A 17,243-nucleotide genomic window follows, 5' to 3' on the forward strand; every position below is an offset into this window, starting at 1 on the left:
AAGGATTGCTAGGCTCTGTGTAGCACCTGCGGACTACAAACACGCTGGGACCTTCCTAGCCTGCCTTTAGGTAATCAGCTGGATTGGTGTGTGATCACTGCAAATGGTCCTAGCACATGATTTCCAGAATTTTAAACTTGTGAAACCATTCAGTGACACTCTGTGCATGATTGACATCCCAGAAGAGACCACTTCCCCCAGGATAAAAAAGAAAAAAGAAAAAATCAAAAAATAAAGTTAATTACTCTGAATTTCTTATTTGAGGTAACCTTTTCCTTTAGTGGCACAAGCAGACTCAAACTATGTGAGCAAAGTGCACCTCCATGGCACTACAGAGTCACCAGATCCAGTCGTATCCCATGAGGTGAAGTTTTTCCCCTTTAATCTGCCATGTTTCTATATGGATACAATGTTTTTTTCCCCCTCAGCTTCTAGCCTTATTACTGGATCAGTGGAACAGATGAAGGCCGAAAATAAGTGGTACTTTATTTAGTATGAGCTGAGTATGTAACTGTATCCCGGAGTTTTATTTTAGGGGAGGGAGTTCATCCCAAACTCTATCCATGGTCAGAAGATAGAAGTCAGAAGTTAGTTACATGCTCTGGTGAACATTGGCCTGGGGTCATGTGATGGGTTTTAATGTCACTTTGGTTTAATATAAGAACTGATCTCTATCAGGCCTGAGTTGCATGCTGACTGACCAGCAGGGCTCAGTGAACAGGCAGAAAGCTGAGGAGTTGAAAGTGTAGAGACCACTCTCCTGTGGTATTTCACACTCAGCCGTGGATATAGGGGGTGGAGGATGGGGCACTCAGGAATGTGAAACAAGTCAAGGGTATGTGTCGTGTACATCCACTACCGAGAAGAGGAGTCGGCAGTCTTGTGCCAAGACCATGGCACAATCACAGCCATGGCATGTGCGCTTGTTTACATGTCCTGTTGTTAGCAGGTGATGCTTTATCCAGTTTCTGAACTGAAGGTGTAAAAAGGTCACCTGAAGTGTAGTTAGATTACTTTTTCTGATCCTCGTTGTAGTGCTCTACAAACAAATGCAGTGATTTGAAAGGTTAATAAGGTGTTTAAAAAATGCAGTGACATATTTTTCTTTGTGCAGCTTTCACTACTTGTTTGCTGTACTCGTTCTGTGTGCTTACACGTGTAGATCAGTTTTGTGAAGCTGCTGTTTTTTCACTTATCTAAATTAATCAAAGTAAACCAAGTGAAGGAAATGCCAGACTAAAAGCAATTTTGGTTTACTAACTATGACAGAGACTAGCTTGGCACGTGTTGTAGTATGTTTCTGTTTCATCTGCGGGGTTGATTAACTGAGACTGCTGAAGTGAGCCTTTTCTTTCTGGCTCTCTTATCAGGTTTTGCCAGTTTATTATTTGATTTTGAAAACAACTCATGGCCTACTAATTGTATATTTGTCAACACTCCTGCTCCACATAGAATCCCTCATGTGTACACAAAGAGAGTGAAAGAGGTCAAGATGAAGGGGTTAAATGAATGGAAGGAGAAAAGGAGACCTTCTGTTTCATGGTTGCAGAAAAACAAGGTTTCCACTTTATTTAACAGAGTGTTAAACATGTTTACCCTCAACAAATCAGCTCCAGGTATTATTGTCACTAATAGTAAAAACAAAAAACCACATACCGTACCGTACTTTAAAAAAGAAAGAAAGAAGATTTTCTGTGCTTTTTGTGCTTTTCATTTTTTTGCCATTTGTTTGTCCTCTCACAGATGCATTTTTCCAGACACTTTTAACTCTTTTTACCCTGTCTGGAACACACATGGTGCTACAAATAAACATGTCTTGATTTATAGACACACACACACACACACACACACACACACACACACACACACACACACACACACACACACACACACACACACACACACACACACACGTGCAAGCACTGTCTATGATCACTTCCACACTGTGCAGGCATGATCATAAAACAAGCAACACAGCCCACAGACTGTTGATTCCTGTGACTCTACATTTCATGACTCCAGAAAAATGGTGTCATTTATAGCCGTGGATCCATTCAAGCTGGTGGGCATAATTACCTGTTAGCGCGTTACTTGGAAGGTTTGTTCTTCGATGTGGCTTTTAAGATCTAATGTGGTTTTTAAAGATGAACCCATTACTGGTTATTATAGGGGCCTCATGTTGGCCCTTGGTGCAGCTTCCTTCCGAATACATCTCTTGTGCCAGATGTTCTGTGTTGAATTCAGATTCACATGGATAATGGTGAGAAAGAGAAGACTGTATCTGTCAGTTTAAATGATGAAGTTAGATTGCAAAAATGTATGGTCCCCTCTTTGAATTTATAATTTTTTAAGGGAGGAAGCTAACCTCTGTGGTCATCAACCGTGTCAATAGTGCCACTGAGATTATATTTTATTTATTGCAATCACAGTCTACACTTTAAGAACAGGCAAAAACACACACCCAACAGCAATGTGAATCACTTTTTTGTTTAGTCATTCAGCTGAAGTAATCCATCACTGGGCATTAATGAAACAAATTTGCAGGATGTGGTGGAGAAGTGTCAACATAACATTGGGCGGGGAGCTTTTGCTCTGAAAACTCAGGCTAAGCCTAGGGGAAATTCTGTTTTTTGTGGGGGTTTTTGTTTGTATGTGTTTTTTTGAAAGCCACAGTTTGAAATGCAGCCAGTTATTTCTTTGGTACCCATCAGCAAACCTTAAATTCTGCGTAACATAAAACAATACTTTTAACACATTTTTAACCAAATATACATTTGGCCACTTTATCCCTTTCTGTCATTGCACTTGATGCATGCCATAATGCTTTGCAGCAAGGTGTGGTTTCAGCTTGAAACACTGGAAATTATAGAGAAATGTATAATAACCAGTCTAATTTTGTTTAGTAGCTACAAACAGCGTTTGGCTGTTTTTAAAAACAAACCACCTTTTATTGACGCCTTCTAGATAAAAGCTTATTTATTTAGCTCACAAAAATGAATTAAAATTAAGACCTCAAGCAGTCTGGCTGCATAGCTCGTATCTGCCACTCAGGGTTTCTCAGTTTTTCCACTGCTTGATTTAATGTAGGTACTGCCATACCTTGACTTCTTTCACAAAGGGGAAAATCTCAGAAGCAGCAATTAACAGCAAAAGAGAGGAAGATGCATCTAATGACAACAATTCCCATAACACAGATCTCACCACTGGATCCAGTTTACCTTTTAAGAATGCTGGAAATACTTCTTTGAACTAATGTAGTTTTAAAATTGGCTTCAGATAAAGTCAGCCTAAAAACACAGAGACAATCCTGCATCAGTGCCTGCTCTCTGTTGTTATTTAGGTACATTTGTTCCTGATGGTGACCGATTTCAGTCATTTTATTTTAGCTACTTTTGGAAGAGCATACGACAGATCCCAAGCTACACCCACTTTCTCTCTGTCAATGCACCAAACACTCTGTACCAGGCATTGACACAGCGGTGTATGACGCAAACCTGCAGGGAGGAAGGGTTCAACAGCCAGCTGTGGTGGGGTTGAGGCTTGGCAGTTCCTGGGGTGAAACAGCAATGAAAGGCCTTGTTCTTTTCTGTTAACCTCAATGGGCTGCCCTCCATCTGAGCTGGAGGTGTGGACTTGTGAGGCAGTATGGTGGGAGTGCGTATAAAGGGGGGTGCCATCCTGCCGTCACGGAGTCTGCCAAGTACAACATTACAACAGTAGTGGGATTGTGCAGTCTGTGTATTTTTTTTTCTGTCCCTATGAGCAGGAAAGGTTTTGCTCTCCTTTCCATCTTTCCCTTGTCTCTACCCAACCTACAACACTTTTACGTCATCAGACATCTCACCTGTTTGAGTTCAAACCAGAGCTCTAGCTCTCGAAGGACAGCCAAAGAGCATTGCCCCTCACCAGTTTGGTATTCATCAACCACTACATTCAAAAAGCCATTGATTTGTATTAACCTTTTTTTGAAATCTCAACTAGTATCACACAGATCGGATTTTTTGGTTATGTTTTTTCTTAAAACTCGTTTGATTTAGCATCTTGGCAGTTACGGTAATTTGTACACCATTAATTATTAATGTGGTACTACTGTAGAAATACAACTTTTTTTTGTCTTGAAACAGCTGAGTACATGAGGTTTACTTGTCAATGATGAGCGGGTATGCAGAGGGAAAAAATTAGAAGTCAATTACTTGAAAACATCAGTGTCAGACTGGTGGGAGGCCAGAGTGTTAGACAAATCTCCAGTGGCTCTGCCAGAAATATCACAACATCCTGGACCTGTCAATAAGATTAATTCCAGAAAAGGTTGCTTCTTAAGGCAGTGGAAATGAAGAGTATTCTTTTGTTAGCACCTCTCATCTGGAACCCAAGGACTAACGTCTGTTTTTGTTCTGTGTTTCTGTCTCTGTCTGTGTCAGCTAATTGGCTACAATGAGAAGCCCATCAACTTGCAGATGTTCATTGGAACAGCAGATGACCGTTACTTGAGGCCGCACGCCTTCTACCAGGTGCACCGGATCACTGGGAAAACCGTAGCCACAGCCAGCCAAGAAATTATGGTCTCAAGCACCAAAGTTCTCGAAATTCCTCTCCTCCCTGAAAACAACATGTCAGCCAGGTAAATGTCAAGACCACTTCAGGGTTGCATTACTTAGTTATGAGTTTACCACCATGAAGGAAGTCATGTCCAATGAAAAATAACCTCTTTGGAAGATATTACAACTATGTATAATCATAAAAGGGGATTTTTTAGATTTTCTTAATTTAAACCAACAGGAGGGTCGGGGGCCGAAGGAAAATTTGAGTGTTTCCCATGGAGCAGAGAACCTAATTTTATTAGTAAATTTAGGATCCCTATAACAGCAGAATGATTAATTTATATAAGACCTGGTTTCATTTACATTGGAATTAATGGGAAGGGATTTTGTCATTTACACTTGTAATAAATCATATTCACAGGCATTTTTAATTTCAACAGTTTGAGCAATTACAACCCGGCTTCTTGTTGCCAATCCCCTGCTGGGCTTGTGGTTGGTTTTTATCACTCCTAGGCCTTTACTACTTAAATATGTCTTAGATGCTTGCTATCCCGGTGGTGCTGTATTGGGCCAACTATTTTCCCATTACCCTGCAGTATCGACTGTGCTGGCATACTTAAGTTGCGGAACTCAGACATTGAGCTGCGGAAGGGGGAGACGGATATCGGAAGAAAGAACACACGGGTCCGCGTGGTGTTCAGAGTGCACATCCCTCAACCCAATGGGAAGGTGCTGTCGCTGCAGGCTGCCTCCATTCCTGTGGAGTGTTGTGAGTGTCTGCTTCCTAAACTCAGCTTACACATATAAAAATATTCATTCAGAAAGCCAGAACAGGAAAGATACAAAGATAGAAACACACAAACCTTCTCACATACACACTTGTTTATTAGCAAGCTTGCAGCAATTTAAGATTTGATCTGCTGTGGTTACTTTAGATAAGAATGTTTGATAACTGTTAAAAATGTAAATGTGCTCAGTTTTTTCTCTTCCCTTCTAGCCTGGTTATCTATAAAGCTACAAAGACCTACAAAAATATATAATACATAATTCTTCTTTTATACGTAGGCTTTCAGAGAGGTTTTAAATCTACAGTCTGTTCTATCTTTATGTTATACCTTATATAACATAAGGTCACTTATAATACAGCTCAACAAATAACCATTCTCTCCTCAACCCTTTCTATCCCACTTCCAGCCCAGCGGTCAGCTCAGGAACTACCCCAGGTGGAGAAATCCAGCCTGACCAGCTGTCTGGTCAGCGGGGGAGAAGAGATGGTCATCACTGGTGCCAACTTTTTCCCAGAGTCTAAGGTCATCTTCCTGGAGAAAGGCCCTGGTAAGTTTTGTGTTCGCACAGCAGCTTAGCCTTGAACCACCCCTGCAGAATTAATGCGTGCCAAATGTGTGTGCAAAAATATTTCATGCTTTTTACAAGCCACCATGAGTAAAACATTAAATGTGTCATTTCGATCTGTATAGTTTTAGTCACAGACCAAACCTACTCTTCTATCATTTACAGTGGGATATTCTTCCCGGTGAGATCATATAAACCCACGTTTTATGCATTATTGCGAGAGGTCTTGTGCTTATTCTGCATTTGTATTACACATTTTCTGTGCTGTTACTAGACCGTGACCTCTGTTTTCTCGAAAAAAGACAATATCGGGAGAAATCAGTATATATTACAAAAGCGTAAAATTATTCCTGACTTCTTTTAACAGTGTTGTTAATGTTTCTGCGTCACTTCTCAGCTACATTCACAGCTATCATTATATTAGCCTCAGGGAATTTCTTGTTCCAACAAGCTAATTTGTTAAATTCCAAACAGGTTATGTGAGTTGGTTAGTTGTGCTTGCAGTATTTTTTAAACATAATAAACATTTTAAACATAATTTTTATTAACACTTAAAAAATTAGTACATCATCATTCGTGCTTATGTTGCAGTTGTCACTGATTTGATCTTTGTTTAAAAATAAAAAAAAAGAATAATATCAATGCTATAATCTGCCACAATAAGTGTTATTGCGGCAGATTATAGCGTTGATATCATTCTTTTTTTATTTTTAAATAAAGATCAAATCACTGTAGCAGGACCCCACCCTCAAACTGTTTGTTTTGTTAATCACCCATCCGTTATATACTCAAACACTGTAATTGAAACGATTAAAATGTTTAAATTATTTTTGTGCAGCAAAGTGATTTTTGTAATGTTGATGGCATGAAAAACACCTACAGACTCAAGTGTACAATACATGCCACAGTTAGTTTAGTCCGTCATCTGTCAGCAAACATGAACTGCTAAAGCTAAAGAGCAGTGGAGATGGGGACATCTCTGCATCTACAATAATGACAATCAACTGGGCTTGCATTTGGTATGCAAGTGACAAAAACTTGCTACACTACTAAATAATACTGGTGTCGTGTAAAGAGTATGTGAGTGTGGGGAACAAGATGAATGTAAAATTCTATAACGAAAATGTATTAGTTTAATAAATACTAAAGATTCCCTTGTGGGATTGATAGTGTCTATATATCTATCTAGGCTGAAAAAAAATACTCAGGATATAGCTACATCCAGATCATTTTGATTTAAAGCATGCAACTTCTATTACCTTTGCCTCAGCCCTCACTAATCTGGTATTTCAAGACCCACTAAATGACTTTAACCAAAAGTGATTCTGGTCTGGGTTTAGTTTGAAAAATCCAAGATTGTGGCTTAGTCTGTGCAGCAAGAAACTGAGACTTGTTCAGACAATTGCACAGGTCTCGTCAGTCTTAATATAGCCATGATAGTATAGCTAGGCACACATACTGTACATTGCTTGATTTCACCCTGCGTGTGTAAGTCCTCTTTTTTAAATGCCATTAGTACACTTCCACCTCATTGTCTGTCCAAACAAAGAAATCTCTGGTCTTTTTGTTATTGCTGTTCATCTACTGTAGTATTTATTACATAAACCAACCCTCTGATTCCTGATTTACTCATGCACACACTTTGCCCCACATTTAGAAAGAGAGCTTTTGCATTTAAAACATTGTTTTACAATGAAAACGCGTTGTACATGTAGCCTCAGTTAAACCCCCATGGTATTCATCCAGTCTCTGTTAAGTGGGCCTCTTTCTCTTCCTTATCCTTTCTCTCTTTTATACATGACTCTATAACAACAAATATAATAGCTGTTACTTGGGATGGAAATTTTAAATGCATGAGTTTTGTTGAGCCAGTCTCTGCTTGCCTGAGGCACTTTTGTGATGAAGAGCTACAGAATCAAGTTCACACACGGCAGAAAGGTTGAGTGATGTTTCTGTGAGTGAGTGAGTGAGTGAGTGAGTGAGTGAGTGAGTGAGTGAGTGAGTGAGTGAGTGAGTGAGTGAGTGAGAGGCATTCTGAAAAAAAAAATTAAGGACAAAAAAAGCTGCCTGGAGGAATGTGTTTAGCTCTTTAAGGTGTACCAGGTGAAGCATAGCATAGAAATGTGGAAACCTTCAAGAGGCACATCTTGGGTAGGGAGAAAAGCTGGTGCATGAACGCAGTGGACTGTGGAAGAAAAATATGAAAGGAGAGAGGGCAATAATGTTGATTGGGTTTGTGTAAACGATCTACCTGATTATGACTAATCCGCCTGCTTTTAGTGCAGAAAAACACTGATTGGAGTAAGTATTGGAATGGAAGAAAAAAGAGAGGCAATGACAGATATTTTTCCACGGCTTCTCATAATTGAGGGACAACAGATTTATCAAAAACTAGAGATTTGCCCACTGTCACTCTTACTTACATTGCAAGATGCTACTAAGTAAGTTTACTATAAACGGATACAGATCCAATCTATATCTGAGTTGGAGTGAGAGCCTATTAAAGCAGATAGATGTTTAGGTTTGTTAGGTTTTGCACAGTTTTAGTATGAATCTTGTTTTTTGTTAATTTAATGCAATATACAATAATTGGAGATGGAAACACAATTACACTAATTTACACATATGTATTTGTTGTTGCTACTCTTTGTCAAATACTGAGGTTAAACTGAGTCCATAACTGGTATGAGTCAGTTTTTACAAGCATGACTGTTTATAGAAGGGGTTTGACTTTAAAGGCTACCTTGAATTGTTTCAAATACAGCCTGGTTACTCCAGTGTTTCAGCTGTAGCTTCTTAAAAAGAAAAAGCCCACAGTTGCAATATAAAAAGCAATCACCCTTTATATTTTTATTCTGTCTCCCAGCACAATCAGAGCATGTTCTTTCCCTCTGTCTGGAGTGTGCAGGGTGTCTCGATGAACCGAGTTATTGTCTCGGTGGTGGTATGAGGCTCCTGTCGAAGCTTGTTGTCTGACAGAGCATGTGGGGCCCTTGCTGCTGCCTGTTGAATGTCAACATGCTGTGCTGCTGTAATGCACTGCTGTCGGCTTCAAAGGCATTCAAGGTCATTTTCTTCACTGAGGGGGGAAAAAATTCTCTTTTTATCAACAGGTTAAGCTCTTCTTTTGCAATCAAGTGAATCTGTCTTTTGTGCTTACTACAAGTAAGGCTAATGTTCTGTGTGATCAGAATACCTTCTAAAACCCATAGTTGATTTTGGTAGAATATGTTACAATGACTCTAAGACTGCCTCTTAGGCCTCTAAGACTGCTTAGTTTGCTGGGATCTACATGTAGGTTAGGCCTCTCTGCAGACTTGTTGCAGATGCCTGAAAGTGGTATTTGGGGGAATCCTTTGGTTTTTGTGGAAGAGGCTATGCAGGTGCACATTTTACTTGCACCATGTAGGCGCCCTGAAAAAAGGTTCTCAGAACCTTCACAGACATACGTCCTGAAAAAAGTAACTGCAAATTAACATAAGCTAAAAGGCAATTGAGTAATTTATTTGTCACAGTTCATATTCTTCTGAATGATGCAGTGACTGATTTCTTCCAGCCAGAGTCCAAACTTGTCAGTGTTTTCACCCCAGCTGCTTCCCTTCAAGCAGCTGCCCTCATAGGTGTCTGGCCAAATAATTAGATCCCTCATAGGAAAGCTGGAAAAGAGGTTTTCCAGCCAGAAACCTGGCACTTACTTATGTTAGAATAAATACAACTATTCCACTGCTTTCTCCATAATTTTAACCAGGCAAGACAAACAGCATGATATTTGGATTACTAAAGGCTCAGAAGCCAGATTTTCTTCGTAAGGCTTTTGGGCTTTTAAATCTACATCATTTTGACGTCTCCTGATATTCTGAGTAAACTGAAATTTTTACTTTTCCAAGACCTTTGGCTCTTTTTGAGCCATACTTAAGAAGGCTGAAAATACAAAGACTCTGCAAAACAAGTTTCAAAACAACTTACTTTAAAGTCTCTGAATTAAAGTGCTTTAGTCAGTAGTGATCATGTATAGCCTGCCGTTTTAGTTAGTTAATAATTTTCTCGCTGTATTTTATATCCCTCTTTTAGTGTATTTCAAAGTCGCAATGATTCAAGTTGTGTTTGGCCTGAAGCGGTATTGTAGTGATGCGATAAACTGATGCTGTCTGCTTCACCATTATAGCTTAGCCTCCATGATTCACGCACACAAGTTCTCAGTAAATTCTTCACCGAAACTCTGCTTCACTTTGTTGTTTTTAGCTGGGCTGCCACTCAGGAGCAGTTGATGATTTTTTGATATATTAGTATAACCTAATGTGTGCAGTTTTATTTTCATCTTGAGACAGTGCTGATGATTTCAAAAATTCAAAAACAAACTTGGGAGTCCCTTTTATGTGTATTCAAGAATTTTAACTTTGACATTACAATCTCTGTCAATCTAAAGTCTCTTGCTTCTTTATGCAGCCTTTTCCTTTTTTTAAAAAAAATTCTAAACCATTCGTTCCAGATGGACGACCACAGTGGGAAGTTGAGGCAAAAATAATCCATGAGAAAACTCAAGGTGTAAGTAGTATTTATTTACTTTTATTTTTCTTTGACTTTGTAGTTACATTATGTTTTTTTTCTTTCCACAGTGCTTTTAACTTTGTGATATGTTTCATGACAAAAAGTCTCAATGTTTTTGTAGTCATGCATTGTGGTGGAGGTCCCTCCGTACCACAGTAAGAGCGTGAGCTCAGCCGTGCAGGTGCAGTTCTATGTCTGCAATGGCAAGCGGAAAAGGAGCCAATCACAACGCTTCACTTACCTTTCAGGTGAGTTGAAATATTCTTGTGTTTTTTAACAGAGCGGCTAAGGGTCCTTAAAAGTCTTAAGAACAGATTGAGAAAGAAAGAGCTTTAAAAATGTATCTTAAATTTAGTTTTGAGGAGTTTGGGCCATTTCTGCACATTAAGATCACACAATCCATCAGGACTGTTAACACCATGGTATTTTTGGAGCAGACTAAAGTCTGATCCACAATCCAATCTAGGAAGTGAAAAACAAATATTAGATGAAGGTGATGATCATAGTTTACTTCAAGATTTCTGTTTAACCAGCATTTTTAGTTTCTACAAATGATACAGAAATGTATTAATTAGACCTGTAATTATAAATGAAAGTCTTCATTAGTCAAGACAGAATTCAAGGTGCTATTATGACTTGGTGACGATGTAAAAGGAAGTAGTGTTGCACAGGCTATTGGAATTGTTATGGGTTTTTTTATTAACCAAAAAAAATCAGCATTATTCTAGTTACCTAATTACTTAATTAGTTACTGAGTTTAATTGATGTTTAATCTGATTTGATGGTGTTTTAGACTAAAGGACCACATGAGGAATTGGGCACATAGTGAAAGTAAAAGCATTTTACCTTCAGGTTGTGTCAGACTAATAGAAAATGTTCAGATAATACTGCAGATTGCACGTACTGTTGTAATACTAAATGTCTTGTAGCTTATCAAAGATTTTGTGTTTTTTGACGTTAATAAACGTATGTAAAAAAGCGTTTGAACATATTTGTAAACACAGATGGGCTTTTTTTAGAGTCTAGATTCATAATATCTATGAAGCGCCTTGAGGCGACTTATGTTGTGATTTGGCGCTATATAAATAAAATTGAATTGAATTGAATTGAATAACGTTTTTTTTTTCTTAATTAAGAAAGTACACAATTACTTCATTTAATATTTTTGCAATGTGAGATAATACTTTAAGCATTATTTGGCATTGCTCCACGCTTGTGTGACACCCCCAAGTTAATGACAAAAGTTTAAAACATCATGTTGCACGCTTCTCCACGGGGGCTTTGCTAACCTCGTTTCTTTCTTTCTCTCTCCAAAGAAAGCATTGCTGTGGTTTAGAGAGGGCTCTTCCACTAACAATAACATTAACACCTGCCAACTGTTTATTTTGTAAAGCTTTCTCAATCCAGAGCCAACCGTTTTTTGTTTTTGTTTTTTTTTTCTGACATGCACTGCATTTGCATGATACAGATCTTTTGCTATCCAGGAAACTTTTATTATACATTGAGTGTGAGTTACAGTGTGAAGTGTACTTATTTTTCTTAAAACGTTAAGGAACTCAGTCTTAACGTTTTATTGTTAAAGTTTCTTCAATATTTCAAATCCTTTTTCGGATCAAATTTATGTCTTGTTATTAGATATTGTTATTGTGTTTTTTTTTCCCTCATAAAGCAAGTCAAACTGAAAACATAGTTGGCGGAATATATTGACATGTGAGCATTTTGTGCAACACATCCAAACCCTTACTTTCACCGCAGCAGTGTGTATAATTGTGTTTGTGTGTGTGTGTGTTTATGTGTATAAGCAGCCTTGCCCATCCACCCACCCAGCCTTTCTGTTTGCAAGCACGCCCACTCTGCACAGGCAGTTCCTGTTTTCCCCGTTGACAGATTAGTTCAGCCAATTACAGCAGAGTAGAATAACCCTGCTCAGTCAGTCAAGATGGGTCGCTGACACCACTAGTGTCACCACGGACACCGCCTCCTTTATTGTGGCAAAAATAGAAAAAAGAAATCTGCTAATCAGTCGGTTTCATGTTTCATCGTGGGCTGCTGCAGAGGCCCTGGCCCAATTTAAGAATGTGTTCTGAGAAAACTTGGAGAAAAACTGATGAACAAATAACCTTTGTTTCTGTTTTGGTTTTTGAAATCGCTGCATTGTCATTCAGGTAACGGGGATAAATCTCACGTATTTGGACTAAATTTTTTATAAATTTCGAAAAATAAAAGATGAAAACATCTTGAGCTTATTCATATACTGTTTATATTTGTATTCCCTGGCTCCTTTTCAAGCCATTTCAAGTTTAAAAGCAACGTTACTGTGCCTCTTGCCTTTTAATCCCAGAAAGTGATTAAAAGCACAGTCAGTGAACTCGTTGGTTCTGTTGGTCTGATCCGGGCTGGGGGGCATTCAGCTCTTCTTCCCACACAACACTTCACATGATGGCAGCCAGACTGACAACATATGCTCTCTCTCTGATTCAGAGCTGGATAAAAATAAAACTCACTGTCACTAGGCACCAGATTGGGAAATAGGTTACTGATTGGCATAGCAGTGCTCTAAGCTGTCACAGTAAAAGGAAATGGCCCCATTTAGTATAAAACATTTGGGAGGTTTTTTTTTTTTAAATTTTATATAGCTTTAAGGGTCTTTTAGTCTACTTTCAGCCTTAAACCACAATTCTGAGGAAACTAGTGGGACCTGAAAATGTGGAAAAACTTAAAAATGCAACTCACTTTTGTAGCTGGTTTAGGTCCTTGGACTACTGTACCTGAAGCAAAAATAGCAGTGATATTGTTGATACGGCAACACTCTGGCTTGATAAATGCATATTGCTTTTATCTATGTTCTTGCTGTGTTTGGTTGGCAGACATGACTGACTGTGTGATTTTTCTCATTTCCCTTCCTCCTGTCTGTGTGTACCTCTGTCCCTTTAGTTATGGTTAAACAGGAGCACAGAGACGAGCTGGACCTTCCTGCGGTACCTCCTATTTCCATGCCCCGGGCACCTGCTGGCAGTCTGGTGCGCACCCAGCTGCCTTCTCCTGAGCTGGGCCACCCATCGGATAACCTTCTGTCCAGCTCCCCTCATGGCCTGGCCACGGGCTCCGGACCTGGCCTGCTACCCGTGCAGACCCCCTGCCCCTCCCTGGGCTCCCCATCTTTCCAGCACCTGCCCCAGCTCCAGGGTCGCATTTTGCATCACCCCCCTGCAGACTGCCAAATGACGTACCACCCGAACTCTGCTCCCCTTTCTGTTCCTCCTCATTCTTCCTACCAGCCCATGCAGCACAGTCATGGTCACAGCCTGCCCTTCAACGGCCAGCCCAGCCTTTCTCCTCAGGGCTATGAGAGGATGCCATTTCAGCAGAGCCCCAGTGCAACATCACACCCAATGGGCATGGGAATGTTGTACCCCTCCTCCCCTTGTTCCTCACCAACCGCTCCATCCTCTTCAACAACCAACCCCATTGAGGGTTCCCCACAGAGCCAGCAACCCCTCTTTCCTCCCTCATGCTCACATCTCCAAACGCTGGGAAGCTATCACTGCTCTCCCACCCAGGTGCCCTCCCCAGGTGGACACCCCCTAACAGGGCAGCACTCCACACCACTGCAAAGGGCCATGGGCTATCACCCAGTTAGTCAAAGATCAGCATCATGTCCCACAACGTCCAGCGCCCCTCCTCCAAGGATGGTGCCCTCTCCCCACTCTGGGCCTTCTTCTCCTCAGCTCCACTCATTGCCGTACCAGTCTCCCACCTCATCTTCACCCACCTCAGGCGGCAGCCCCCTGGGGCCACTCCAACAGCAACATTCAGGACAACTTTCTCCCCAGGCTACAAGCCCAGTCATGACTAGCCTTTCTCCGGCAGGAGTGGGGCCTCTGGTTCATCCTCTAAGCCCTCAGGGGCCCTTCCAATCAGATGGGGAGAGGCTGAGTATTAAACAGGAGCCAGAGGACAGGGAGCCCACCTTCCGCTCCATTGGCTTACAGGACATCACACTGGATGATGGTGAGATGTATGACCTTATATTCTTAAAACATTTCCTGTGGGTTTAGTTTTTATTGCCTAGGCTCAGTGGCTACCTTGTATTTTAATAAACAGTGAAACACGTGTAACCTTTGGGAGAAAGTTCAATGTTTAGAACTAGCTGCCTTTACAATTTTAACTGTCATTACGTAAAAAGAAAGAGCTGAACTCATTCAAATTTGACTGTCTTTCAGAAGTACCGGTAACACAAAACAGACAAAGCAATCTGAAATAAAAAATTAAAGGTTGATGGAGTAATAGTGTAAAAATAGTAATTTCTATTTTTTTTTAAATTATTATTATTATTATTATTATTATTTTAACCATGCTTCTTTCTCTCTGCAACCCTGTTTTGTTCTGTGTGTAACTATGCGTCTTTGACTCTCACTCAGTTTTCTGTCAGTCCAGCCTTCAACTCTCATTATCACATTTTCCTATCCTTTTACACAAGATATTTAGAGCACAACCATCTGTGATCAATCTCATTTTCAGTCTGAAACAAGGGACCGCTCAGGGATTAAATTTACCCTACAATATGTGACGCACAAGATAAATTTGTACCTGATGATGTAAAACAATACACAGCACCAGTTGTTATATTTTCAAGAGGCTGAAACCTTGATGCCTGATAACAGTGATAGTGTTTCATCTGTCACTGCAGTGCACAGTTGTGTACACAGGTTCATTACTGAGGGGTCTTGTGACTTCGTATTGGGTAACATAGACACAATAAGACTGATAGCTGTAGTATCGTATTAAAGGGTCTAATTGTGGACTGCAGAGCTTCTGTATCTGTGGCAGCAGTTTGGAGATTAATTACATTTTGAATGTTTTGGCTTCTTGGAGCTGAAGGCAGGGAGAGGATTGCATCATTTTGTGCTACTTGCAAAGACTGTGGCTGGAACACTACGACTACGTTTGTGTGCTGCTGCAGTAATTACATCCTGTGTGTGCTTGTGTGTACTTGAGCGTGTGTGTACCTGCACTAACAACTCTAATTAGCATGCTCAGAAGAACTTGTTGACTTAACAATTGACCATGAAGTCAGCACATGCATTTAGCACCTTTTTTTTTTCTCTCATCCATGAACTTCTCATCCTAAAATATGTTAATCCACACCGTTCTAAGTCACCTACCTCCTTATCTGTAGGTTGTGTTACCACTACTGACATATTCAAATGAGAGTTCTGAAGATTTAGGGTTAATAAGTAGCCTGGCAAGGCTATGTAAGGGAAGTGTGATACTGCGTTCTAGAAAGGGTCAGTCTCATTAACACAGCACTGCTCGCAGTAAGTCGTGTGAACAGCTGGTGGCGTTCTATAGTGCATAAAACTTAAGAATACATATAGCTATTCCCTTTTCACAGCCTCATTCATGTGCACACATGAAGTCTGTTTAGCTGCTTTTTTTTTTCTTCATGAAACTTTAGCGCAGTTTTATTCAGCCTCTGCCCCTGTCAAACACGGAGACACAGTCACTTTGAAAGTAGCTGCATGTACTCAATCTCTTATTTGAAAAAAAGTGTGAGAAAAGTTTGTGAGTGACACAGTTCAGACGGGAATGTAAGCTCTCCCTTTGAGCCTGTGGCTAAAAATAGCTTTCTGTGCCAGCCCAGCTCTGTAGGCCATGTTTTGAAGTAGAAATGTGGAGTTTTTACCCGGCTCTGAGTTTTAGGAGGTCGCAGCACACTCTCTTAAGTAGACCACATACACCCCAGTTTGGCAGACAGGCAGATCAGGATGAACACAAATTTTACCACAAGGGTTTATGAATTCATGAAGCGTGGCGATAAACCTGCATTCTGGTTTCATAATTTGAAAAAAAAAATAAATCTAAAATTATGACTTTTGAACACTTGTACATAATTATCATTTGTTTTCTGATAAAATGCGTCTTGTGTTTAGAAGAGTTTGTTCTCAGACTGGTTTAATATAGACTCACTATTTTTGCATGGATGTCCATCACACTTAAGCTCAACTTTTGCTGTACTACCATAGACTGAAGTCGGCGATAGAAGAGGGAATACAAATGTGTAGAAAACTGCTCTGATTAGCAAGCAGATGGCACTTGTGACGCACACCATAGCATGCGCGAGATGTGTGTCTTGGTGCGTGTGTTAGGGAGAGATTGTGTGTTTTGTGTTTGTGTGCATCTTTTTGATATTGTGGAGGGGTGTGTGTGTGTGTGTGTGTGTGTGTGTGTGTGTGTGTGTGTGTGTGTGTGTGTGTGTGTGTGTGTGCCTGCCCGTACAGAGCAGGAGACACAGGAGGTGAGAAGACAGACTGACAGACAGATGGACAGACAAGTCCTGAATCCAAACCCACTGCAGGGTCACTCAACTGAGACGTTCAATCTGAAATGTTCTTGGAATCTGAAATTAAATTGAAGTGTAAACTGAATAATTTAATGATTATGTACAATGTGTAATGCACATTTGAAATTTTCATTCCTGTCTAAACACAGAAGTGTATTTTTGGAGAAACAGCACTTAAGATGTATATAAAAATTACATAGATAACAATTGCTTCTTTGTGATACAGGGGCAGCCATGCTTTATTTTTATTAGGCTTTGCAGTGAAAGACCATAAGCCACAAAAGCAAAGAAGTATCTTCTCAATGTAAAAGCAACAAGAGATTTAACAGAGTGTTTCTAAAATGTGGAGCTTTTCTACTGCTTTGATGTCTGAATCAAAACAGAACAGAATATAATTGGGTGGTGTCTTAATGGAAAATGATCAAAGACACTGTTTTTTTATAACAAATTTGGTGTAT

The 17,243-nt window shown here is 40.0% G+C and overlaps 1 protein-coding gene across 2 annotated transcripts in view; it reads left to right on the top strand.

Annotated features, from left to right (window-relative positions):
* Window positions 1–17,243, top strand: part of nfatc3a (nuclear factor of activated T cells 3a) — a 58,606-nt gene that overhangs the window by 31,003 nt on the left and 10,360 nt on the right. For both annotated transcript variants that reach the window (XM_085266771.1, XM_085266763.1), the window contains exons 4-9: window positions 4,422–4,621; window positions 5,138–5,310; window positions 5,736–5,876; window positions 10,384–10,439; window positions 10,564–10,690; window positions 13,377–14,453. In XM_085266771.1, coding sequence (XP_085122897.1) covers window positions 4,422–4,621; window positions 5,138–5,310; window positions 5,736–5,876; window positions 10,384–10,439; window positions 10,564–10,690; window positions 13,377–14,453 — 1,774 coding nt within the window. The remainder of the gene's footprint in view (window positions 1–4,421; window positions 4,622–5,137; window positions 5,311–5,735; window positions 5,877–10,383; window positions 10,440–10,563; window positions 10,691–13,376; window positions 14,454–17,243) is intronic.

This window comes from Mchenga conophoros, linkage group LG1 (assembly GCF_057382185.1).
Source record: "Mchenga conophoros isolate Kocher_MC1m ecotype Shallow Benthic linkage group LG1, M_conophoros_male_GT1.1, whole genome shotgun sequence".
Taxonomy (NCBI): domain Eukaryota; kingdom Metazoa; phylum Chordata; class Actinopteri; order Cichliformes; family Cichlidae; genus Mchenga; species Mchenga conophoros.